We start from the raw sequence: 25935 nt of genomic DNA on the forward strand, positions 1-25935 counted from the left end.
TATTTAGAAAACGAAAATTTTCAAACACCTTGTAACAAGTATTTTTATAAAATTTTGGTCCGCCGACGTTCACCCCGCCCACCCGTCCCAGGTTCCCAAACGAATCTTTGGAACCGTGCCTTTCAGTTTTCCTTCGTTTGGCAGAAGGTTTGTTGTGCGAACATTTTCATCCATCTTATAGTTTGCGCGAGATGGCTTCAGGAGGCTCTACTCCCGCCGAATCCACAGGTTTTGCTGTTGAAATGAAGACGGACTGCCCACATGTTCAGGTATTTTTATTTCTGAATAAGCTGCATGCAAAATCCTTGTGAAAATTTTGAACAAATTTTGAGTTGTCATGCCTCGCCCATGCAGCGATTTTTTTAATTTTTTTAATTGAAATTGAAGTCACCCTTCGTCTAAAACAGGTAGAACACATGAAAACAGGCTCGAAAATTGACTACAAAAACAGGGAAGGTTTATACATTTTTGTCGCAAGATTTTAAAGCTATTAAAATGCGGTTTAAAGTGTATCGCAAAAAAAAAAAAGTGTTACACCTAGTAGATACAGTATCCTATGAAGTGTTTTTTCTTAAATATTTTACGTATTAGATAGGCTGTTGGGACCAGCTCTTGTGAATACAATTTTAATATACAGAAAAATGAAAATTCGGTAAACAATAAAGGCGCAACATGAAAAGTAGCACGATCGAAACTCGAGTGTTCTTCACGTCATTTGTTTTTCGCTTGACCTTTCGGTCTCTGTGCGGACCTGGGGGGTGGGGTGGCTGTCATCCTCCACTTGTCTCACGATAAATTGGAAATACTCAAGCTCAGTGATATATTGAATTTTTGTTTCGCTTCCTCAGAAACGATACGGTATTATTTTGGATTCGAGGTGAACTATTTACACAGAGGAGGCTACTATCCAATCAGGAGAACGCCCACAACCACAAAGTAAATAAGTTTGACCGAAGGCAATTAATTTCGTAAAAGCATGTTCTTCAAATATTGGAAAGATAATCCTCAGCATGACCAAAACATATTGAGATTCCTTACAAATACAAATATCCGACGACTGCAATGGTTTTAGGTATGATTAAAGCGAGGCATTCGAAAAAAATTAGAGTACCGTAAGCTCTTTTATCGTTTAATTGTAAAGTAAACATTCTAGCGATTTTCTTTAACGGAAGAAAACTTCCACCAATCAGAGTGTTTGCAATGCAAACAAAAGCATGATGACATGGCATATCCGCCGTGTTTGCTCGCACGGAAGAGCTAGCGTGCCCCAAAAACGGGCAAGTTGATTGAAGAGAAGGGCATATATGCAGGAAAGTTACAAAGTTTTTTCACTTCATGTAACAGATTAATGTATAAATGTGTATAGGAAAATTCACGGCATCTTCAACGTCACAAGCCACGCGAATACACGCAAAATTGCGTGGGTCCTCGCGTGAACGTATCCGGAGTTGCGTGATCAGTGTCACGTGAATCGCGAAAACATTCAAGTCGGCACGAAAAGTTCAGAACAAAAAAGGAGACAGTCAAGTTCTGTTAAAACATCAAATTTTGTATGGACAGTTTCGTATAGCAAGCTGTGCAACTGCCATGTCGAACAACATTTATCACCTTGATGAAAAGCTCAAGATTAACTACCGCAACTGCTGGATAAGTTTTCTGAGATGAAATTAACAATGGCCGTTTTTATGCTAGAGACGTTAAAGCTGTCTCGAGACGACATTAACGTCTAGTATAAAAACAGTAAATAAGACAGACGCCTTTAACGTCTTTTCGTAAGAGCGTCTGAAGGACGCTCTTATTGGACAGCTAACATCTCAGACGTTAAAGCCATCTAGTATAAAAACGGGACGTCGTTAACTAGTATAAAAACAGTAAATAAGACAGACGCCTTTAACGGCTGATGGCTTTACGTCTTTGTGTCCAGTGTCCTCCGAGTGTCGAACCCAGTCTTTTTTATTTTTTTCTGAAAAGCTGTCTACTAAATGCATCCCGTTTTTATACGAGACGCCTTTAACGCCTTAGACGTTAAAGTCGTTTAGAGGACATTATCGTCTCTAGCATAAAAACAGCCAATATAAACATTCTTTGCATTACTCAAAGCCATCGCGGTCTGATCGAAATAAAAATGCAAATCGTAATTATCAAGGCTGTTACACTGACAACAGAAGCAACGATTATATTGATAGGAACATAATTATTATTTTCTGTAGTTATTTTTTCATTAATAAAAAAAGTGTTGGTGAAGGCAAGCTCCCTTTATTTAACTTTATTTGGAGAGAAAGACACATACTATTTCTATAAGGAGAAATATTAAATGTGTTACTTGAACTCTGCCAAACTGTAGCAGGTATGAGTTTATGCCTCCTTCACATAAAATGGACAGTAGGCGTTAAATGGGAAGTTACTTCTGAATATGAAGTTTTTTTTATTCTTCACTCGCGCATAAATTCAGCAAATTTAACATGCACTAGGACCTCCAAATTAAAATAAACCCCAAACCCACCTCTCCTTAAACATTACGCTATTCTCACCCTTCCGCAATCTGGAAACAAAACACTATTTCTTTTTGAAATAGCTGCTTGTTGAAATTGTGGGCACCAACTTCAGTGATGATATTTTCAATGTTTTTGGCGGATTTGTACTATGTACGTGTATGGCCATTTTTAGTCTGAATTTTCAGCCATCCTCTCGTCCTAACCCCCCCCCCTCCCCCCCCCTCCAGAGGAAGGGTGCTAATTTGCACATGTTTGATTAAAGTACCGTAAACACCCGCGGATAAGCCGCACCCGCAGATAAGCCGCACCCTGAGTTTAACAACTCAAATGTTGGAAAAAAGTTTTTTGAAAGTAAATCAAAGAAAATCCAAAGTCGAGTCAAAAATCCAAAGTTGAGTCTTTAGGAAGTCTTCTTCATCGAACGTAAACTCAATGAACATTGAAACAGAAAAACTTCAGTCTTACCCACAATTTGAGCTCTTTAATATAATGAAAACCAACTTTGACATATGGTTGATCTTTTTCTGGTATTTGTTGACAGGTATTTCTTCATTCAACGCAGTTTTTCCGTAGATTTTTGTGTCACAACAACAAGAACTTGCGTTTGCCGAACGTTCGTAGCTTAGTAACCAGGCATTTGATCGGACGCGAAATATGGGACTAGGACGAGAACGTAAAGCAAAACAAGATGGCGATGGAGGCGTTCGGGTTTCGTGGCTATCATATCGACAAATTAAAGAGATTTGGGAGCCATCTATTGGAGATAAACTCGTTGCATGAAGAGAGTTTCGTAATCAGTTCGACAAATTTTCCATCAAAGTGCAAAATGAGAAAGAAACAATTGGCCATCTTACTCGTGAATACTCGTGGTATTTTCTCGCTCGTAAAGTATCAATATTACTGTTAAAGTTATAGGCCATTGTCGACACTGCAAACAGTATAGGAGCTGTCAAACTTGCAAAAGCAATGACCGGTACTCTCTTGTAGTTTTATGTTATACTAATTTACATAATTTTCCATAAATTAGCATCAGTTCACGAAAATTTACGGCACCTTTTCTGAATGTTCCCGCAGATAAGCCGCACCCCCGCTTTCGAGCGAAAATTTTTGGAAAAAAGGTGCGGCTTATCTGCGGGTTTTTACAGTAATCATTTTGAAACTACTACAAAATTAGCTTATAATACTACACTGCTTCAAGGGGCTTTAAAATAGGACACTCTGTGTGGGGAATCAGTTTAGGCCACTGCATACAAACTATCTTGTCTATAAAAACCTAGAAATAGCCAAAGTAGGGGTATAGTATGGTCGCCTAAATTAGCTTGAGTCTTGGCAATTTTTGGCCAAGTCTTGAAATCTCAGCTTTTAAAACAAGTTCTGGAGATCTTGTATTCATTTGAATTAGTCTTGAAATCTTAAATTTTGCTAGGAGCCTAGAGTTTGTTATAAGTATGCGGGAACGTCCAGTTGAACTGAAATATTTAAAAGCATTTACTTATAATCAAACTGAGCCAATCTATTACAAAGGACACAGCAAACGAGTTGAAAGTGAAACAATTTGATTGTAACATGTGAAGAAAATGCACAATGGAGAGTTCCATTTACCAAATTTTCACGACACGTTTATTTCGCGATTTCGAAGATCAGATATTTCGCAACACTTTAATTTGGCGATTTGCAAAAATGTTGTATCCAAAATCACTTTAATTTCACGATTTACCAATAATGTCTAAGTTTGATAATTTTCTTGACAATGTGAGATCAGACGCTTTACAACCTTTCTTATTTCAAGAGGCACTGAAGTCTTTGTAACTGTAAGACGCACATTTGCAATGGCCAACATTTCTACAAGATGGTTAGACAATGGTGAGAATTGATACATCCACAAAGAACATGGAATCTAGCTAGACAGATCATGTTTAAAGAACCATTGAATGGACAGTTTTATTAAATACACCAAAGAAGTGTTGCTTAGACATGGAAGGCAGCAGTGGTTTTTCCAAACATTTTACAAGCAATAAATTCATCCTTTCTTTACTAATGGACATAATGTCAGTCACTTTATTTTTGCCCCATCTTGTGTTCTCTACACTTATTTTTCGCAACACTTTAATTTTGCGATATTTTTAAAATCGCGAAATTAAAGTGTTGAGAAAACTTCATGTAATAAGGTAGTTTCTTGTGTTAAATCTATATATTTTGATTTCTTCTTGGTCTTGGAAAATATGGCTGAAGCGCTTTAAGTTATGAATCTATAAGCTAAGGATACAAAGACTTTAGAGTTTGTCATCGGGTTACTTGATACATGAGTCTTGGGCACATGGAAATTTACCTTTTTTACCGTTAAGTCTTGGTCTTAAATTTTAACACAAGGGTCTCGCCATCTTTCAAAGTCTCAGATTTTACCCCTTCAATTAAAGTCTTGATGGTCCTAATGGCTAAAGTATAATGTGGTATAATTATGGGCAGTAATTGTAGTTGCTGACCAACAAAATAATTATGATTTTTTGCATTTTTTTTCTTCACCAGTCATTAAAAGACGTATCATCACTTCATGTTGACTTGTCTAAGCCTTGTGGGTCGTGCGGCAATGTTGGTGAGAACTGGCTGTGCCTTGTGTGCTCGGCTGTTTACTGCAGTCGTTATGTCAAAGGTCACATGGTGGAGCACAACTCCCAAACAGGGCACATGGTGGTGTTGAGTTTCAGTGATTTGAGTGTGTGGTGCTATGAGTGTGACTCATGTAAGTAATGGTTTCCCCACACGTTTTGAAATTTGTTTGGTGTTTTCTCCCAGTTTGATAATTACATTAAGTGCCAGAGGTTTTTTTTTTGCTTTAATGCTCCAAAAGACTTACACTACAGTACATTACATTTTTATAACCCTACTTACATTACATTACACAGTACATTATATTATATTACACAAACATACTACATTACTTACGTTATACGTTACAAAACTAATTACGGTACATGTTAAAATCCTAATCTCCAAAAAACTTAATAATCTTATACATTGGCCGCAGCCGCACTTGGTGAGTTAACTGAGTTAATTCCAATTAATCAATTAAAATTAAATGTCTAGTGCGGCCGCGTATTTGGAGAGTTAACCAACTCTTAACCAGGTTAGCGGTTCCCATGGAAATTAATCAAAGAACAATAGATTTTTTAACTGGGTTAGGTTAATTCTAAACTACACCTTAATTTTCTGGGTCGTTTTAACCAGGTTAGTGGTTTCTTATCAGATTCAACTATTGTTTATTTGCCAAATGTGTCAATCATCTCCATGTAAGAGAAGATATTCTTTTCCATCACACGCAAACATGGCGTTCGGACACAATACGTGGCCTAATTCTATAATTTCCCTTGCTATTGGGAAACTCTAGAACCACCAGAGAAATGCGGATTATTTGGCTCAGACAGGGCTCTCATCGTTTCTGATAATCTCTACCGTCTCTTCGCCGATTCCTTGGAAAAACGTGCACTTGAAGGTCTTGAAGGCGATTTCGATATGGTGAGGAGCATTAGAACGACTGCTGAAGATCAACATATTCGAAACAACTGGGCTTGAAATTTGCGTAGAACGCATTCGGAAGAAATGTAGAACGGTGTAAGCCGAGAATGCATTGAAATAAATCTTAAAAGCAGGAGAATAAATGAGCAAGTAATAGAATTATCGTGAAAGCCGGCCATCATTTGCTTGTTTTCAAATAGCTTAATTATGACATCACTTCAGTCTGGTCTGATCGTAATGCGGCCGCTAAAAATATTTAACCGAGTTAGTTATATATGGTAACCATGCTTTAACCGAGTTAAGTTTTGTGGAAATTTTTAACCGGGTTTCTAAAAAATTAACCAGGTCAACTCTCTAAGTGCGGCCACGGCCATTATATTACAGAGAGTTGATAAGTGGCTTCCACTTTTCAACGTGAGTTTTTAGTTTGTTATTTTTTAGGGCAAATGGGCAATGGATCGCTCAATTGATTCAATGTAGAGGTGCATGCGTGGTTTCTGGGATCGGTCATGTTTCTCTTGTGACCTGTCTATGTGCATAAAGCGAAACTGTGATAATTCGCCACCCCCAGCAAGGCACAAATTCTAGTGGTATAATCAGGGTGGTCCTATTAAAGTGGTCATGATAATAACATGGCACTTACTGTTGAGGTTTTATGTCGATAAAAGACTAACTAAAGCTAACACTTTTGCAGGGAGGTAAAGAGGGGGGGGGACCTTATCACGAATTGTGAGTCCTTCTTTCAAATCATGAATCGTGCAATTTTTTTTATTTGCAATTTCATGAATCATACATCCCAGGGGGGTACTCCCGTTTGAAAATGACAGGGATGATCGAATGGAGGCAATACTCAGAGCCCAAAAAAATCCCTTAGTCTTCCGACATTACCCAAAAAAATCCCTGAACCAAAAATAACCCCCCAAAAAATCCCTTGTCAAATTACGCCTAAATTGCGATGAGGGGCAATAACATAACACAAAGAATGCTTGTTTTGTTAATTCATCATACCATAGATATGCTAAGGCAGCGCCAAGGCACTTTAGTTCGTTTTTAATACCCAAAAAAATCCCCTATCTAAATCAAGTCACCCAAAAAAATACTTGCCAAATTTTCCAACCCAAAAAAATCCCGGAATCGAAAATTTCAAACCCAAAAAAATCCTTCGATCATCCCTGTCATTAACAAGCCAGAGTACCCCCCCTGGGTCATACATACAGTATTATTATATAAGCATGGCATTTACCTTTAAAAACTTAGACCAAGGCACATCCTCTCAGGCATAAAATGTACAAATCAAGTTGAGTGAATGCTTCATCTACACAAGATTAGCCTTTGACTTTGTGTCTTTCATCAATTTTGATTCACTAGCATACATGTATATTAGGGCATGTAATTTATCATGGGTTTTCATGAACATTTTAGGTCAGAATCGCAAATCGTGGCCCTCAAATTTACCAGATTACATGCCATACTAGACTGGCAATTCAGGGATCACGGCCGGATATGAGTTGTTTTCACATGTCATGCGCTAGCTTTTACACAAATCACACATCACCTTTAAATACCACCTTTAGTTTTGTGGTAGTTGTACTTTGGAACCTGGCCTTTTCTTCACCATTTGTACCTTGATCATAGCTATTTTGGAAAGAAATTAATTCATATCTTTCTTTATACAGACATTACATCTCCGCTGCTTCAACCAATAATACAAGCTGCCGAACTGGCCAAAAGTAGCAAGTAAAGACTTAAAGGAAGCAAGTTAACAAAGACTTGATAGTTCTTCCTCTTATTGTGTTCAAGTCTCCAAAAGCTTAGATTAGTGGACTGATGTTCCACCAATTACAGGAAAAGAATCAAATGCACACAAAGAGACATTTCTGTTTATTCAGGCTGTTCAGTGATGTTATAAGTGTATTGTTGTCAATTTCTTTTCACTGACCTGAAAATCAAAATAACACGAAGAAAATAATAAGTTAAGTTTAGTTCATGTAAAGTAACTATAAGATGGTTGTGAGCAGTCATCTTTAAAAAAAACATGTAAACTAAGTATAAACTATTATTATATATAGCAACTTAAAATAAACTGATTTACAAACAGCTTCCAGTGTCCTAAGAGACTTATTTTGTTTCCAGTCTATTTAGTACAATGCCCATCCATTTACTGAATGCTCAGAGGGACTGAAGAACTTGTTTTAGGTTTTATATTGGTATGTTTAGAGAGTTTTACTAATATGTGGTATTCTTGTATGTAACCAACAAATTTTATTCAAAGTATCCCATCAAAATTATAGAAACCAGAAGATTTTTGAAATGCAAATTTCTACCCCAAAATACCCCCCCCCCCCCCCTCCCAGTATATAAGCTCTCTCCAGAAATAAGACCACCATAAGGAGGTTTCTTCTTAACTACAGATCTAGGGCAGTTGCTAATGAATTGCTCAAGACGGTTTTTGGTGGCAAGCTATTTTAGAGCAATCAGCAATGCTTAACCGTGAATTTTTTGGTGGGGAGGACAATTGTATTGAAAAAATTGAAATAATTATTGTGTGTGTAACTAGTGCCAGTCCCAAACCGCGTGCTAGAAAAACATTGCGAGAAAAGTAAAGTTGCGATTTTTTCAACAATCATAATCCTTCGTATGGAATTACCATTATTTTACATGTAAAAATAGGGTGCTACTGAAGAAAGTCTGAAAATACAAATCTTAATTACGCCATAACTTTAATAATATGCAAATTTCCAAAAAAACCACTTGGACGTTCTTTATCTGTTGGCACTGAGTTAAAAGGTTTTTTTTCTATTCCGGTCACGTGACTTGTCAAATATGGCCGTGTTTTCAAACCCTTATAATTTTATGGCATGTTGTCTGTGTGGTTCATATAGAGAGCTTGGGCTGCCTGTGCAACAACATACAAGCCTTACAAAACGCGGTAATCTGATGAATTCAACATAGCATAAATCTTTTTATCAGCTACTCCCCCCACACTAACTGCGCATCTGAAAAAATGTCTATTTTAGTAAAACACAGCGTGGTTGTCGACCTTACAATCTGGTAAGTACCCTCAGTGTGAAATACAATTTTTAATTGTAATTCATGCGTCACTACAATCAGAAGAGAATTACTCTTATCTTGGTACAGCCAATGCAAGGAAGTTTGGACAGGGCGCTAAAAAGGAAGAGTTCCTTTTTAGCGCCCTGGTTTGGACTTGAAGGTTTTGATACTGTTAAAAATACTGTGGTCGTAATGAACGTATGATGTAATGCATGCCACGCATGATGTAATGAACTTATAAATCGGGGTTGACGCTAATTAAAAATTTTTAAAAGCAAAACGTTTCTGATTGTAATAATAAGACGTTGTTGCCAATGATGGGCAAATAAAGTTGCAATATAAGAGATTATGTTCCCTAAAAGTTTCTGCTACTTTAATATTGAGCAAGAAAATCTGCAAAGATTTAACTGTGTTAGATAACATAAACATCCCTTAAAAGGCCCTAAACGATACGGGAAAACAGTACAATGACATTCCAAGACTACTGACTGAATTTCCTCGTTGGGTACTCCTGAAAGAACTCAATTAACGAAGATGTCGAGTTTCCACGTTTTATGACGTAACCTCGAGAATTTTTAAAGCTTAATGATATTTGCAAAAAATATTTTTAAAAATAAAAGTAAAAGTCAGCAAGTCGATCGCGCGAAGTGAGAAATGGTGTTGAAGAATGGTGGCTGAGATATATGCAAAAAAAGTACGTTGAAATTAATAAAACAACAAAGAATTCGTGGTAATTTTTTTTATTGTCAAGCCGCTATTTCTTTTGCACCCCGTCGTTTACAAATATTATTTTGTCTTTAAGTTTTAAAATGCCCCTTAGCAAAAGTTCCACGTTTTTATGTAGTTAAAGCAAGTATGCCATCGCCCCATGATTCTTGCGGCTTTGATCTTTGGTTAAGTTGGCTTCTCAACTAGGGCAGTTTCTTGCAGACAATGCCTTTGGGCCAGCCTTCAATCAAGAAACATGGCCCATCATTCCAGTATCCAGATGCTCTTTGAGGAAGCGATTTCCACGGCCCGATCCACATGCGGCCACATTTCAGTTTTATGTCCTTTCCATTCGGTTCACCTGGAGCCCAGTTTTTGTAGCCTGGAACCGAGAAATCATTCCAGTAGAAAGCGTTTGGATACCACTTCAGTCCGATCCAGACGTGATTTACTGAGGGAGCTTTCTGTCTCACGAGCTGCAAGACAAACTCGTTTTCTTCAGCGCTGTTGATCTTCACTAAGTCTCCTCCCAGGGAACGGCAGTATGTTTGAGCATCGGACCAAGACTTGCTGGAACGACTCACCAGATAGCAGTAGTTGTTGAACCGCGTCCAGCCACTGGGACAGGGATGGCCTGGGAACAAGTTGAGATGTAATAATAATAATAAAAGTTAGCAATGTCGAAGCATTAGAAAAATGTATGAAGAAAGCTTACCAAGAGTCTCTGCAATGATTTGCAGGACTTTGAGAATATCTCCATTCTGTGTGCTGGGCAGAGCTGAAAGAAAACCACAAAATTGTTAGATTTATTGTTAGAAATAGCGCTCTGAAAAGCGAAACTTGATTTAATAGCTAGCCATAAAATAGAGACATTAGTTAGTGTCGGTAGACTGAAAAAATTTACATCTACAATTCGACCTACCGTGAAAAATTTAAGGATTTAGTGGCGGACTTCAAGTTGCAATTTTTTTGGCAGTTTTGGCTAAGAGGGCGTTTATTGTCTATCGCATGTAATATGGAATTCTACAGGCAGCCAAAGTAGACGTTTTTTGAAGTCATTCGAAGATTAACTGAGATAACGCCTTTTTCACAAATAATCAGCTTTTCCATAGTTTTACGCCTGAAGAGTAGCTTAGTTCATCCCCGGGTTCTTTAAAGTGTTTGTTAGCCTTTTCTAGTAGCTTTAAAATGCTTGCCAGTAATATACTTTCAGTTCTTCATTTAAACTAAGAAATCATCAAGAAAGCCGGCTCTCTATATAAGCTAACGGAAACTGCGGGAAATGAACAGTCAAAAATCTGAAGCCATACGTACGTTCTACAATACCTGAAACACCGCTAATGGCACATAGACTCACGATATAAAACGGCAAAAATGGGGCAAGCGTTTTCATCTCGGTTTTCGTCTGGCTCAGTTGCAGAGAATCTTATATTAATAAAAAGGGTCGTATGCGATGTTTCTCTTAATTCCATGCAGTCTGAGTGGGGCTAAAGTGATGACGACTCATACGGCCCTCTTATGCCCTCCAGTCAAACAAGAAGAAACAAGAACATCGACCAGCAAGACGGAAGTGTAAACAACTTAAATGATGTCAGTATGAATTAGCAAGCGTGAAAGCCCTCAAATCCAATGTTTCCCTTAAAATTTTCTCCTATAGCAGATAGATATTGTGGCCGATTGCCCGTTACTTTTTTGAAGTCGTGAAATAAAGAAGTTCCTGGTCGTTTTTTGATAGAAAAACTCCATTTTGTAAGTATTCAAACCCGTCACGTAATTTATTAATTTCAGATAATTAATTCATTGCCAGAGTTAGTCAATTTTGCATAATTATGCAATAATCTACTTAGTATGACTGATATTTACCAAACAGAATATAAATGATCAATAATATGTTGTCCGCTATTTAAACAAAGCTAAAATGAACGCAAATGTCACCGAAACACCAAAAATTTTAGAAGTCAGTGTTTCTGTTTCGTGAGTTCACATCCAAACTCAGTGCAAACTGGCTTCGAAGCTTCAAAATTTATCACCGACAGTTATAAGTTGCGTTACTCAAGACTTGTTGGCGTTTTTACATACTGATCAAAGATTCGTTTTCCCTGCGAGCAGGCGTTCTCTTTTCAGTTTCGCGCATGGGCAACTGCAGTTCGATAGTAAAAAAAAAGTCAAATTCACTTACGTTTTATTTCATCCTATTTTCAAAGTTGACAAAGTTGTTTAACAGTCCTTGCTATTTTTGGATAGTTGACGTGGACGTGGCTTTGTCGCGTCGGCTTTTACCAGACACCCCCGTACCCCCAGAGGGGAAACAATCGAATACATCGTACACGAAATAGCAACTGCAAATATGACAATCCGCTGACTGGATTGTTATGACGTTTCAAGTATGGCGGCAAACAGTGGATGGTTGGAGCTTGAAAGCGATCCAGGTTTTTTTGCTTTTCTTTGTTGTTTTTAAGTGTCTCCTTATATCTGCAGACGTCGCTTTTAGCGGCAGTCACAATGCTGTAAAGTTTTTCAACTTAAACCGATGATTTCTTGTGTTTTTAGGGCTTTTCAGTTTGTTGATCGAGGAGTTCGGTGAGTAAAAAGATTACCTTAAAAGCTCATTGTTTAGATTGGACCTCGAGGTTCTTTTGATGTTTGGCTTGGACAGAAAATCTGTCGATATGGCTGCTAAAATGACCTGGAGATTATCTTAATTTTTAAATTGCGTATTATCTGTACATGAAGAACAGAAAACAGGCCTTGGATTGAAGGCTCGTGTACATGTTGTGAAGTAAGATCAACTTGAAGCATGGCCGCTTGTTCCTTGGGTGCCAGAGGGTTTTTTTTTTTTTTTGCAGGAAACACAATATTTTAGAGCGGCAAAGCCGCGATCGTGGCGAGCGGCGATTTTTTTTTCGCTCGTTCGATCGTGGCTTCGCCACTCTATCAACGATCGCGGCTTCGTCGCTCTTTGTCGACGCAAAAAAAAACCTCTGGCACCCAGGGTAGGCCGCTTGACGGCCGCTTCTCATTTATTGCAGGTGTGAAGGGCGCCCAAGTGGAGGAAATCTATGATTTATCAAAGCCATTCCGAGGGTATGTACCGTGCCCAGATTCAAAAGATAACCCATATAATTTGTAGATAAACAAAGTCTATAGTGCGTACAGTGGGTGCAGAGATTAATGAACAATATGCACACATTTTTACATGAATTTCACATGCAAAGAAAATTTGTGTGTGCTTTTTCAATGTGTGTTATGAATGTAGAATTTCTTTAACACCAATTTTCTTTTTTTTATTCGTTGGCAATATTGTCTTTTTTGAATAATTGTTTACATGTCTTTCTCAAACTCATTTATAATTCATCAAATCAAAACAAAGAAAATCATAACCGTGAAGGTTTGGATACCAAGTCTTAATTAGCATACATGTAGATATCTACGATTTTATTTCTCCAATTACTCCATAGTTTTTGTTTCAATAGAGAAGATATATCAAACACTCGAGATAGTGTTTCATTGGCTATCCAAACACTTCAAATCTTGTCAAAAATACTCCACTGAAAAATACTCTGCTGCGCATCACATTTTCAACTCTCTTCTCTGTGTTTGGATAACCCGATGAAACACTGTCTCTTGTGTTTGATATATTACATGAAAAGACAGCTTAACCTCCAACAAAAGTTTACATTTCATGAATGTTAAAGTCAAAAGCGTGTTAACATGTAACAAGCAATATGAGGTTTATGAGACTCAACCATCGAAGGCAATTTTGCCCTAGCATGCACTTACCCACACAGAAATGCATGCCCTCATGACACATGCATGTAGTTGCAAGTAAATCAAATTGCCTTACATGTAGTTTGCTTTTGTGCTTACCCATTTTATTAGCAGTAATACCATGTAGCTTTTAAAACAACAGTGCTAGATTGTGATACACATATTTGGTTATGAAGACCAATAAGATTTTACTGAAACCAATAATACTTTTTAGTGATCACAAAGCAACTATTAATACTGTTATACTAAATTAAATTGTTTTTTAATCACAGGCCTGTTTATGGGTTCATATTCCTTTTTAAATGGATTGAAGAGAGGAGGTCACGACGTAAAATACAACCTTTAGAGGAGATGTTTGTTGAGGATGAGGAAATTATTCGTGATATATTCTTTGCCCAGCAGGTATTAAATTTTATAATAATCAATTATAAATTATAATACAGTAGTACATTAATGAATTTACAATGTATAATCTAGTTAACAGAAAAAATATAATATATTGAGACAAGTTTCCACTGTGCAATCTTCCATATTTTGTCGATTAAATATGGGAGCAGGCACAAATCAATGCCAGGCCTACAAGGCTGAATTTTAAATTGATGGCCCTGCTGAAATAATGAGAAAATATCAATGGTACTTTTAAAGAAACAGTTTCTGTCAAATAATGCTAGGCTTACTATTTTCTTCCTGCTTCTTGAACACTGTCTTTATACATTTTGTATGTGAAATAGTTAAAAGGGGTCTACTATGATTGTTTTCCATACAAGCCTGTCCTACAGTAATAGTCAAGTATATGGGCTAAAATCATATTTGCCAAGCTTTACAATAACTATAGAACATTTTTGCCTTAAATATATATTGGAAGGTTACTCTGAATTTTGACAAGTGAACTACACAAGTCTACACAAGTCATTTTTTTCCAAAAGCACCTACTCTCAAACTCAGAAATAAATTTTTACCTACCCTGTACAACACTGTTTACAAGCAAGTTGAAATAATACGCATTTAAAAAATCTCCTTGAAGGTATTTATTAAATGATTTTGAGTTAATTTACAGTGGAACCTCGATATTTAACAGACCTCTTAATAACGAAGTCCTCGGTATAGTGAAGGATAGGCTACACCCCAGCAATAGTAAAATATATGCAATTTAAGAACCTTGTTATAAAGAAACCCCCTTTTAGTGAACATATTTTGCCAGACCCTTAGTTATATCAAGGTTCCACTGTATTTGTCCCTTCATTGAACAAAGATGGCTATTGTGAACAATCATGGAAATTATCCAGTACAATAAAATATTGCTCACAAACCAGCTTGAATGATAATAATTTGTTGTATCATTTATCCAAAGGTAATTCCAAACTCATGTGCTACTCACTCACTGCTGAGTGTTCTTCTAAACTGCACTCATATTCACTTGGGTGAAACACTGAGCAGACTAAAGGAGTTTTCAAGCAAGTTTGACCCAGAGGTAGGTACAAGTAGCTACAATGTATACCACAATCTTCACACATGTATTTCTTAATATTTTATTATTTATAGCGGAGCTCCACAGCTGCCTGAAGGGCCGCAGAGCAGAGCCCCATACCCATAAAAAATACACAGAAATAGGAAAACTATGAACTTGAGTTTTGATGGTCATCGCGGCTCACAGCATGGCTCGCGGGCACGTATGTCCGTCCGTACGTATGTGCGTACGTGCGTTGCCCACTTCAGAAATAGATTAACCCTTTAGAACCTCTTTTATATTGGGCATCCACGTCATGGTCAATTGACAGCTGTCAATACAAGGTGACCGCTGACCAGTATCACTTGCTCATATCACGGGCTCAGGTGTATAACTCATCAAGGTAACATGTTTTTATAAAGTTGACGGCTGACCGGAAAATGGTTTTATATTGGATCGTGGGCTCAAGACCTATTTTTTTATGTCTATGGTCAGTGAATTCAGACATTTAAATAAAGGGCAAAAAAAATTACTGGAGAGCTACGCTTTTAGGCTTGGCTAAATCTTATGGAGCAACTTGTAATGCTTAGTCTGAACATTTTACTAATGGGCGTAAAATTTCCCTTTTTTTCAGTAGCCATTGGCTCCTAAATATATCAAAGCGGTAGCCAATTCCAAAAATTTGGTCACCATTTAGTCATTTTAGTCATTTTACTAGATATCTGAGAGCAGTTTATTGACCTCATAATAGATTTTTCTGTGTTACTTGTGTGGTGAGTTCCTTATGAACTCATGTTATCTGAGGGCAGCATATTGACCTTGTGCTGGATTTTTCTGACTAACTTGGGTGGTGAGTTGCATATGGAACTTACCGGTATGTTATCGTTGGGCAACATATTGACCTCGTGCTGGATTATTCTGTCTTACTTGGCTGGTGAGTTCCTTATGGAACTCATGTTATCTGAGGGCAAATTATTGACCTCGTGCTGGATTTTCTGACTTACTTGGGTGGTGAGTTGCGTATGGAACTCACGTTATCTCAGGGCAGCATATTGACCTCATGCTGGATTATTCTGTCTTACTTACTTGGATGGTGAGTTCCTTATGGAACTTATGTTATCTGAGGGCAGTTTATTGACCTCGTGCTGGATTTTCTGACTTACTTGGGTGGTGAGTTGCGTATGGAACTCACGTTATCTCAGGGCAGCATATTGACCTCATGCTGGATTATTCTGTCTTACTTACTTGGGTGGTGAGTTCCTTATGGAACTCACATTATCTGAGTGAAGCATATTGACCTCGTGCTGGACTATCATTCCTTCATTGGGTGGTGAGTTCCTTATGGAACTCATCAGACGTGAGTCTGATCTGAGAGCAGTATATTGCCCTTGTACTGGATTATTCTGTCTTACATGGTTGGTGAGTTCCTTATGTTATCTGAGGTCAGCATATTGCCCTCGTGCTGGATAATTCTGTCTTACTTTGCAGGGTTGGAAATTAGCGCTCGCCCGCTCGCCCAGGCGAGTGTGAAAACTGTCGGGCGAGTACAAATCGTGGATCACTCGCCCGGTTTGGCGAGTACAATTGTCATATCCAGAATATATTTTTTAGAATAAGCGAAACTTTTACTTCCTACTTTAAAATAATCTACACTGTCCATGGGGCATGTTACATGACGGACGTACTTGTACTGACAAAGTAATACCACTGGTCAAAAATTCACTGGCTCATCCATCGAGCCGCGAAACGCAGCAAGACACAGGCTTCCCAAGCTAAAAATTCGTCTCTTTGATGTGTTTTTGAGAGCCCTTCGGGCGGCCGACTCTACATACGTGGTGTATGCGACAGCTTGTGTATATAGAGAAATGTATGGGAAAATCACGGGTTCTCTAAAATCGGGTAAATAAATATATATTTTAAAATAAAGTTTACCTACCTCAAATGTGTCGCTTACTTGTGTCTTGTGCCGAATTTGGAGCCATTCCGACGCCATTTAGCGAAGTTATTCGGGAGACAACGACTTCGAATAACTTCGCTAAATGGCGTCGGAATGGCTCCAAATTCGGCACAAGACACAAGTAAGCGACACATTTGAGGTAGGTAAACTTTATTTCAAAATATATATTTATTTACCCGATTTTAGAGAACCCGTGATTTTCCCATACATTTCTCTATATACACAAGCTGTCGCATACACCACGTATGTAGAGTCGGCCGCCCGAAGGGCTCTCAAAAACACATCAAAGAGACGAATTTTTGGCTTGGGAAGCCTGTGAGCAAGATGGCCATTTCTCGCCTCTTTTCCTGTACAATTTCACTTGCAAACAACAAGAATTTGGGAATACGTATCAAATAAAACTGCGTTTCAACTTTTGAAGTAAGTGTGCTCGTGTTTTATTGTGGAGTAAGGTCTATATTTGGCAATTTTTCATTGAAGAAATAGATTGCAGTCTGTTTTGCGATCAACCACCAAAGTGGCACAGTGAGTATCAAAACGTGATTAAAAATTAAAGTTGTATATTTTATTATTCGTAGGGGGAGGGGGGCCTAAATTTTTCTTTTTTAATGGAAGAAGACTGGGCGAGTGAAAATTGATCTGGGCGAGTGCAATTTGAAGGTCACTCGCCCGGATGGCGAGTGCTCCAAAATTTTAGTTTCCAACCCTGCTTTGGTGGTGAGTTCCTTATGGAACTCATGTTTTCTGAGGTCAGCATATTGACCTTGTGCTGGATTATTCTGTCTTACTTGGGTGGTGAGTTCCTTATGGAGCTCATGTTATCTGAGGTCAGCATATTACCCTTGTGCTAGATTATTCTGTCTTACTTGTGTGGTGAGTTCCTTTGGAACTCACGTTTTCTGAGGCCAACATATTGACCTTGTGCTGGATTATTCTGTCTTACATGTACTTGTATGGTGTGTTAGGCTAACCGAAGTTCTATTTCTAAGGCTAACCGGTGTGGACCACACTTCCCGCTGCCTCGCACTTTGTGACCACCTGCACATGCAGTTTGTTAGTGATTACTAAATGCTAGGCTGCATTCACGCTAGATCAAAACATGTTAAGTCTGATCAGAAACATGGTATACATGCACATAAGGTGGAGCATTGCACAAATTGTGACTGAAACACAGGCTTTTAGCCAGGATTTAAATGTTGGGAGTCCAAAATTTTTACAAGGCATGACTTTGTCCCCATAGGTGGGCCTGAGGAGCATGCAAGGTGTTTTTTTTGCAGTTATGAGTGCAAAGGTGTCTAAAAATTTCCAAATTTGCCAAGTAAACCTCTGTATACAGTTATTCATATTAATTTTCTCTGAAAAGTGGCCGTCCATAGGACTCCTGGACTCCCACCTGCTGAAACATGACTATGTTCTGATCTTGATTGAAAATAATTGACCTTACTTCTATTTACTTATTATAATATGTTATCATATTTAATTTTATATTTCAGAACAAGGGATATGTGATTGGCAATCTACCAGAATTGGCCATGGCACACAATAAGTTTGCTAGGTAAGACAACAATGATTCTCAGCTGTAACACCTCGCTCAGACTTCATGTGCTAAAACTTTGTTTATTATTCCTGCTTCTTTGTTGAGCAGTTCAGGGCATGTCTTCAGTTTTCTTTCACCTCTGTTGCTCCTGGTTTAAAAAAAATAAGTGTTCGTAATTCATCAGCGACTCTTTTTGACTGTATTTGCTCAGCTGACCTTCAGTTATTTTTAGGCCTCATTTCTTTACTCATCCCTTGTGGGTTCCATGTAGAAAAATTTAATCGAGGGGCGTGAAGGGGTAAATAGCAAAGTTTGGATAACTTATTCAGGGCAGAAATTAGCGCTCACCCATGCAGGCAAGTCTCAATCCTTTTGAGCAAGTACAAATTGTATTGTTGTTTTCAATTTTTTGGTGACACATACTGTAAAATAATAATTAAGTTCCCATTCCTGGCCGATAACTTGACCAAAATGATGAGGTAACCTTCAATAAACAAGCTAGCATCCCATTCAGAAAGAGTCACAAAAAATGCTTTCAATTAATGTTCACTAGAAATCTGATAAACAAGTAAAAACAAACGACATAACGTCCCGACGTTTTGGCCACCTTATGACGCCATTATCAAGGGTTCAAATGATAGAAAATTTTAAAATGTCTTTAAAATTTGTTTCTTTTTCAACACAGACCAGAACCCAAACTTCTACCAGAGAAAACCAATGCAGTGTCCACTGGTCGCGCAATGGAAGCATTTCATTTTGTCAGTTATGTGCCCATCAATGGCCGACTTTTTGAGCTGGATGGACTTAAGCCATACCCAATTGATCATGGTATTGACATATTTAGTTTTTATAAAATGTGCATGTATATAGATATATATTTCTTATTTTTGTCAGTGGTCTCCCTCAAAGCATACATAAGGGTTATGAATTTCATTCTCCTTTTGTGCCAGGCTGGCGTTTTGGCCTAACGCCGCATTTTATTTAACATCCTTAATTAATGTTTCAGCTCCCTTGGCTTTTCTCACTGTCAACTATCAGTTTTAGTTTTCCTGCCCTCCCTTCCCATTGCTGCTCATTTCTTTCTCTCCTGAAAGTGACAGCTGGTAAAGGTAAAGGCTGCTGTCGAGCCAAGTGGCTCATCAGGCCGGAGCTTATCCCAGTTTCTGTAACATTTACTCCTAGTCCATCACAGGGTTACCCCAGTAAATTCAACCGTACCCATTTATACATGTACACCTGGGTTGGGAGAGGCACTATGAGAGTAGTGTCTAGCTTAAGTACACAACACAGTGCCCCCGCCAGGGCTCAAACTCCGACTGCTTGATCCAGAGTCAGGGGCACTAACCATTAGGCCACCGTGCCTCCCACAGAAAGTGACAGCTGACCCCCATTCTAAATTTGCCTAGCTTGAGGGAGAGCGATGCAAATAGATTACAGATTGCAGCCAATAATGTGTTGATTACTTGTTCTGAATCCTGTTGTAAATAATATTAAATTAGTTTAATAACTTGTAATGCTCCAAGTGTTTTCAACATTCTTCTAACAAAAAGCATTTCTGTTAGGCCCTTGGGGAGAGAATGAAGAATGGACGGAAAAATTCCGCAGAGTAATAACTGAAAGACTGGGAATAGCTACTGGAGGGTAAGTGGATTAAAATGATTTTTGAAAATAAGCACTGTGAGCCAACAACAGTGCTTATTCGAAACACTTGTTCTTTAGAATGGTACTTAGAACTCTGACTAGGCATACACCCATGTGTAGGTACTTGACCCTAAAAGGCAAAGATACGATGACATTCAAAACTGAGTTTTGATTGTTGTTGCCATTGTTTTTGGGTTTAAAAAAGAGTTTTTATGTGTTGTTCAAAAGCATTAAAAACTAATTAGTAATACTAAGCACTGCAGCATTTCAAGTAAAATCGTTTTTGGCCCTGGTCAATGCAGCTTAAAATATATTATTAAAATAAATTGGTTTTCGTGTCAGCTGAGCTTCTCAAATGAGCATGGCAGACAAATGCATTCAGTGTGTGAGAATTAGAGTTTTTTGGTGTGGGTTTATTACAAACAAGTACTTGCTAAATTTTTTTATTCGTGACATGTCCTATAATGATTGTCCAGTAATTATAATGATTCCTTTTTCTTTTAAACAGTGAGCCGTACCATGATATCAGATACAACCTGATGGCTGTTGTAGCTGATGGAATGACAATCTGTGAGGAAAAACTAAAACGTTTGAGTGCAGAGAAGTATGTATGCTGTACTACATTCAAACCAAGGCTCTGTTCCATTTAACATAAACTTAATTTTCACTAGGAAAGACTGTAACCTATTTCTTAACTACAGAATCAGATACACTGCGAGAGTAAAGTGTCTTATCCATGAACACAACACAGTGAACCTGGCCATGGCTTGAACCCAGGTTTCCTGATCTGAAGCATATCGCACTAACATTAGGTCACCATGTCTGCCACATACTGCATGTCAGGCAATTTTTGATGTGATTTTTGTCATGCTTTCCAGTAAAACTTTTGTCTCGCTCCAGCTGGCAATAAAAATCGCAAAATGTAAACTAGTGGCAATTTTGATGCCGTGACATGTTCCAAAAAAGTTCAGACAAAAACGCTGCTAGTTTCATTATAAGCTTGAATGCAACAAAAGTTGCAGTGGAAAGTGCAGTAAAAATCTCATCAAAATCACCGTGTGTAAACCGACCTTAAGAATGATGTTGTTTAGAACCATTTACTATAGTTATCAATCACTTCACTAATCAACATTAATTATCCAAAGGCCATAATATTATTATGCGGTTAAGAGAACACCTCAAATAGATAATGTTAGAAAGGGTATTACACTGTAGTATCACATATCTGTATTACACAATATAGCGTGACTGTCCCATTTTGGTGCTAAATAGGAAGAAAAATGTACAGTTGTTCAGAAAAAAAATCCTTAATTCCATGGTTTGACAGATGGTACACATTTGGGCTCAGAAAAATACTGAAAAACTCATAAGTTGTCTGTAAGACCATCAAATAACGTGTATGGATAACCAGTTCTTCCATCTTTATTAATCAAGCAGCAGAAACACATGTTTAACATTTTGCTTTTTATTTTCGTAGAGAAACCATATTGGAATCATTAAAAAAGGTAATAAGTTCACATGCATGTAATTTATTTCTACACAAATTTGCTGCTTCTACATTAAGAAAAACATTAAGTTCTTGATAATATTACAAATAAAACGTTTCTTGAAATATAGTATTTCTAGTATCTCTTTATACCACTATGGCATGTAAGTTTAATATAAGCTTAATATATATGAAGTACTTTTGCTATTATTCTGGGAGTGAAATAGCTTTTCTTCAATTGAAACTTTGTTTTATAATGTTACAGTTTGACCCTATTACAAACAAAGACTCCACATCAACAGTGACAACTGAATCGAACTCTAGTTCAACAAGCAACACAACACAAGGCAAAGTAGAGTGCACTGCTACTACAGCTAGTACTGTGACAGTCTCGCCTACAGTTGCCTTGACAACGTCAGGGGGTATCACATCCAATGTTACCATAGAAACTGAACCTAGTAAAACATCGAAGGAGTCTCAGACTGCAAGACAACTCGAAACAAATAAGGAAAAATCTGAGTCATCTTCAATTGTCAGCAAACAAGTTGAGGAACCAAAGAACCTAACCGCTGCGACTAACAACAGTTCCACATCAAATGGTGCTTCCAAGACGGAGCTTAATAAAAATCCTGTTGCTGCACCAGAACCCGAGCCACCTGTGTCACCGACAGGTAGCCTTCACTCAGATTCAGGAGCATCGGCAACTGGGGTAAGTAATTGGTCATTGGTGATATTGACGATGCTTCACACATAAATACACTTCCTAAGTGTATTTTGTCCATCGTGGAGAGGTGTCCTTTTGTAGGGAGTTTAGTTACAGTAAAATGACTAAAAAACGGAAGGATGTCCGTGTTGTAGAAGTGTCCTTTAAGGTAATTCCACTGAAATAGAACCTGCAGTGAGATTTTTGTCAAACTTTGCCAAGGGTTCGTTTATCTTATAAGAACCTAAATTTTTGAAATAAAAATGAGGGTTACCCGTGCTCGTTTAGGAGCAACATTATAATTATAGTCACGATTGCTTGCTGAATTCACATTTCGACGATTTGTTTCTTTTGTAGAATTTGTCTACATTTAATTCACAAAAAGAGGGAAAAAACAACAGGAAAAAATTGATAGGTCACCATACGCGTTTTCGAGACGGTAGAATGACCTTAAGAGAGATTTGACAGTAGGTCGCACACTTCAGGGTTGTACCATACGATTTAGCTTTATGAAAGTCATCGAATAACGTCTCTATGTTGTAATTGTATTGTTGCATCGCAGGAAACCACTGAAACAGCCCCGTCAGAGGACCAGGCAGATTATGTCGAGACATTCTCATTTTCTGACTCCGAGACAGTGGCCAGCAGTCACGATGGAAGAGCAGGCGCAGACGACTCATCTAGTGACGTGGAACATGCTGATAATGGAAAAGGAAGTCGCTCAAAACACAAAGGTAACGCGTCTAAATATGGTGTCTCTCCGATAATACGCGTGCTGTGATTGGTGAATTTTATGGCTGCTTCCAACACGCTTGACTTGAGATGCTTTCTTTTCTTCCGAGTCAGAGATAGAATAAATATCTTATCTGAACTGTAAGAGACGGATCTTCATTTTGTTCTGTTAATATATGTCCCGTACTATTCGCACTTGGGCCATAAATCGACTGGAAAAACTCAGTCTCGTATGTTACCGTAGGAACTTGATTGATAACACATTTATATTGCCTGTATTTGGTACATGTATCTCTGTATTGCTTGTAAGATCTAATTGACCAAAATCGACCCCCCTCCACCTCTCTGCCACTCTCTTCCACCAAAACATTCGTTTTCAATCAAATATATTGCTGCTCTGTTTAACATTTAGTTCTTTATTGAAACGAAATTTGGAGAACTGGGGGATATCGTTTAAAGGATAGTTTTAGCTGGAGAACTCTGCATCTTCTCGATTGAATGGAGGCACCAAGTTAACGCTATGTCCACATGGTCGAGTTTTAAACGTCCCAGCGTTTGTTAGAGCCCCTTTATGATCCCTTGACTGTTGTTGTTAAAGTTTGCTTTAAAATGTGGTACTGTGCTGCGTGACATCTTTAGACCAATACACGCGGGCAAAAATTAGTTTAGGTCTAACGCATAAATTATCGCCTCAGTTGCACAATATTAACACCCACCCCCCCTCTCCCCCAGCTGCATTTCTAAACTAAATCATTTTGCCGCCTTAGTCTCTTCACAGGGAACTTCAAAGTCTGCAAGCCAAGATGTCAACCATAGTTATGGCTTTTCTATTCCATTAAGCGAGTTAGCAAAGATTTCTCCTGAAAGTCAGGTAAGACTTCTTCAAGTTTAACTTGTGCTAAATAGGGGCTTTTGGTTCAGGGGAGTCTGGGCTCTATCGTGAGTTGTGACGTCACTCGCAGAAAATGGCGTTCTCTCGTCCGCTCTCGTCCCAGGTTTTACGTACGAAACCAGAGAAACCCCAGGAACGATTTTTTTTAGTGACAAAGCGTGACCCGCTCGCTCCATCAAGTCACGCTTTGTCGCTTTGCTGGCGTTACTCAAGGCATCGGTGGGACTTTTGTTTTTTTTTTTTTTTGTTAGAACCTTGTTATATGGGAGACGTGGTAGCCTAATGGTTAGTGCGCTGGACTCAGGATCGAGCGGTCCGGGTTCGAGCCCTGGCTGGGGTGACTGCGTTGTGTTCTTGGGCAAGACACTTTACTCTCATAGAGCCTCTCTCCACCCAGGTGTATAAATGGGTACTGGCGAATTTTTGGAGTATTTTACATTCAGTTGAAAACAATCATCTTTTTGTTGTTTTGATTCTGTTGTTGCAGGCCCTAGTGACTCAACTTCATCATGTTGAGCGTCAAATTCAGGCTTGTGAGAATTCCTTGAGAGAAGAGAAAGAGAAACGAAGGAAATATTATGTGAGTACAATTTCACCACATCTAAAAAAATTAAAAAAGATATGTTTTACTTCAACATTCATTCATAAAGTAGCTTCCTCGCGCAGAGCGAATCATAAAAAAAGTTGTCATTTTTTAAGTTTATCTTCCATAATCTGTCTTAACCTTTCTCAGTCTCGGAGGTAATGTAGTGCCTATTGTTCCATTATTCCTACTCAAATTTCCATTATTCCCCTCCTGATTCCAGTCAATAAAAAAAAATCTATCATTCTATGCTTCTATTATTCCGTTATTCCCGAATACCAGGCCATTATTCCATTATTCCATTGCAAAAATTTTCGTTATTCTTATTCCATTATTCCTCTAACTCTTCAGTCACAAATTCTCAGTCCGTGCTTGTTTATTTTCGGTTCATTGTTGCTTCTTTGGTGTTTATCTACCTTAGAAAAATATGATTTTAAAGTTTCCTTCAAATAAAAAGTGGTTTTGTATATTGGAAAAATGACTTCGTGGGGTGGAACTTATCACTCATGAACGCTTTTCAACAGGATTTCTTTTCTTTTTTTATTGTTTTTTTTTTTTTAATTATGTTTTTTGTTTTCTCGACAGGTGGATCACAGCCGACGGACTCACGACTACGATCCTTTTATTAGAACTTTTCTCACCATGTTAGCTGAGCAAGGTCATTTTGCTCAACTTGTGGAACAACAGACGTCACTCAAGCGTCGACTAGCTCAGACTAAACCTCACTTAAAACAGTTGAAAAGAGTGTACAAGCGAAAAAAGCCAAGATAATTTTCATTAAGGAATTTATCTCCGAGTCTTCAGGAAAGCATGTACAGCACGGAAGAGTAAAAGTCATCGGAGGCTAGCTGACTACAAGCAAGTCTCATTCGCTGGGCTTATTAGATTGTCACGCAATACGTCACGCAACGTTCCTTCTCGAAGAGTGGAAGAGCGGCAGTTGCGTGACGTGACGTAACGTCCAAATTATGGCTGTAAATGAGACAAAGCGCAGAAAGGACAAGTTGAAAACTTGAAGAAACGTTTCAGAGAAATGGACGTTTTTGTCGTGTTGGATGTTCAATTCTTGTTGTTTATGTTTATATTGTATATATCACTTTTTAAATAGAAGTTAAATTTGTGTTACATAATAAATGTTAGTAACTTTTGTAAAGCTCTGGCCAAGCGGTCACGAATGTCGACGGAAGATTGATTTGTACGAACTACCTTATTACATGAAATTTTCGCGACACGTTAATTTCGCGAATTTGAGGTGCGCATATTTCGTGACATTAAAATTTCGCAATTTGGCGAAACGTTTGTATTTTGAATCACTTTAATTTCGCGTTTTTGAGTTAGACACAATTTACAGTTCCTTGGCAACATTATTCAACATGTCCTTGAATTAAATAAAACGACTTTATCAAAGGATAAATTAGTTGA

The 25935-nt window shown here is 38.1% G+C and overlaps 3 protein-coding genes across 4 annotated transcripts; 2 read left to right on the forward strand and 1 right to left on the reverse strand.

Annotated features, from left to right (window-relative positions):
* The first annotated feature begins 111 nt into the window (after nucleotides 1-111).
* Nucleotides 112-8099, forward strand: LOC144628026 (protein deacetylase HDAC6-like). The gene is made up of 3 exons (XM_078486076.1): nucleotides 112-269; nucleotides 5022-5235; nucleotides 7685-8099. Exons 1-3 carry the CDS (start codon nucleotides 192-194, stop codon nucleotides 7747-7749), a joined length of 357 nt encoding a protein of 118 aa, XP_078342202.1. The 5' UTR covers nucleotides 112-191; the 3' UTR covers nucleotides 7750-8099.
* A 1693-nt stretch (nucleotides 8100-9792) lies between these two features.
* LOC144667535 (perlucin-like protein) lies at nucleotides 9793-11246 on the reverse strand. 2 transcript variants are annotated; one of them, XM_078528963.1, is made up of 3 exons: nucleotides 11094-11246; nucleotides 10483-10545; nucleotides 9793-10401 (listed from the first exon to the last, which is right to left on the reverse strand). In XM_078528963.1, exons 1-3 carry the CDS (start codon nucleotides 11158-11160, stop codon nucleotides 9971-9973), a joined length of 561 nt encoding a protein of 186 aa, XP_078385089.1. In that variant the 5' UTR covers nucleotides 11161-11246; the 3' UTR covers nucleotides 9793-9970. The 2 variants fall into 2 exon arrangements, with proteins under 2 accessions (XP_078385089.1, XP_078385088.1); XM_078528962.1 differs by having other exon boundaries at nucleotides 11082-11245.
* Nucleotides 11247-12094: 848 nt separating this feature from the next.
* LOC144628304 (uncharacterized) lies at nucleotides 12095-25735 on the forward strand. Its single transcript, XM_078486388.1, has 15 exons — nucleotides 12095-12196; nucleotides 12318-12347; nucleotides 12797-12851; nucleotides 13808-13937; nucleotides 14887-15006; nucleotides 18433-18494; nucleotides 19162-19304; nucleotides 20039-20117; nucleotides 20626-20721; nucleotides 21595-21622; nucleotides 21869-22312; nucleotides 22869-23040; nucleotides 23806-23909; nucleotides 24418-24510; nucleotides 25099-25735. The coding sequence occupies exons 1-15, from the start codon at nucleotides 12154-12156 to the stop codon at nucleotides 25282-25284; spliced, it is 1785 nt and encodes a 594-aa protein (XP_078342514.1). The 5' UTR covers nucleotides 12095-12153; the 3' UTR covers nucleotides 25285-25735.
* The last annotated feature ends 200 nt before the right edge of the window (nucleotides 25736-25935 follow it).

This window comes from Oculina patagonica, chromosome 10, assembly GCF_052425735.1.
Source record: "Oculina patagonica isolate OP01 chromosome 10, crgOcupat, whole genome shotgun sequence".
Lineage (NCBI taxonomy): Eukaryota > Metazoa > Cnidaria > Anthozoa > Scleractinia > Oculinidae > Oculina > Oculina patagonica.

Excerpts from the sequence above, each read along its gene's own strand:
- LOC144628026 (XM_078486076.1), top strand. The coding sequence starts at position 192 with ATGGCTTCAGGAGGCTCTACTCCCGCCGAATCCACAGGTTTTGCTGTT. Across the intron at positions 270-5,021 it reads CGGACTGCCCACATGTTCAG|TCATTAAAAGACGTATCATC; the intron begins GTATTTTTATTT and ends TTTCTTCACCAG. Across the intron at positions 5,236-7,684 it reads GTGCTATGAGTGTGACTCAT|ACATTACATCTCCGCTGCTT; the intron begins GTAAGTAATGGT and ends TTCTTTATACAG.
- LOC144667535 (XM_078528962.1), bottom strand. The coding sequence starts at position 11,160 with ATGAAAACGCTTGCCCCATTTTTGCCGTTTTATATCGTGAGTCTATGT. Across the intron at positions 10,546-11,081 it reads TGTTTCAGGTATTGTAGAAC|CTCTGCCCAGCACACAGAAT; the intron begins GTACGTATGGCT and ends GTTTTCTTTCAG. Across the intron at positions 10,402-10,482 it reads AATCATTGCAGAGACTCTTG|GCCATCCCTGTCCCAGTGGC; the intron begins GTAAGCTTTCTT and ends ACTTGTTCCCAG.
- LOC144628304 (XM_078486388.1), top strand. The coding sequence starts at position 12,154 with ATGGCGGCAAACAGTGGATGGTTGGAGCTTGAAAGCGATCCAG. Across the intron at positions 12,197-12,317 it reads GGAGCTTGAAAGCGATCCAG|GGCTTTTCAGTTTGTTGATC; the intron begins GTTTTTTTGCTT and ends TTGTGTTTTTAG. Across the intron at positions 24,511-25,098 it reads AGAAACGAAGGAAATATTAT|GTGGATCACAGCCGACGGAC; the intron begins GTGAGTACAATT and ends TTTTCTCGACAG.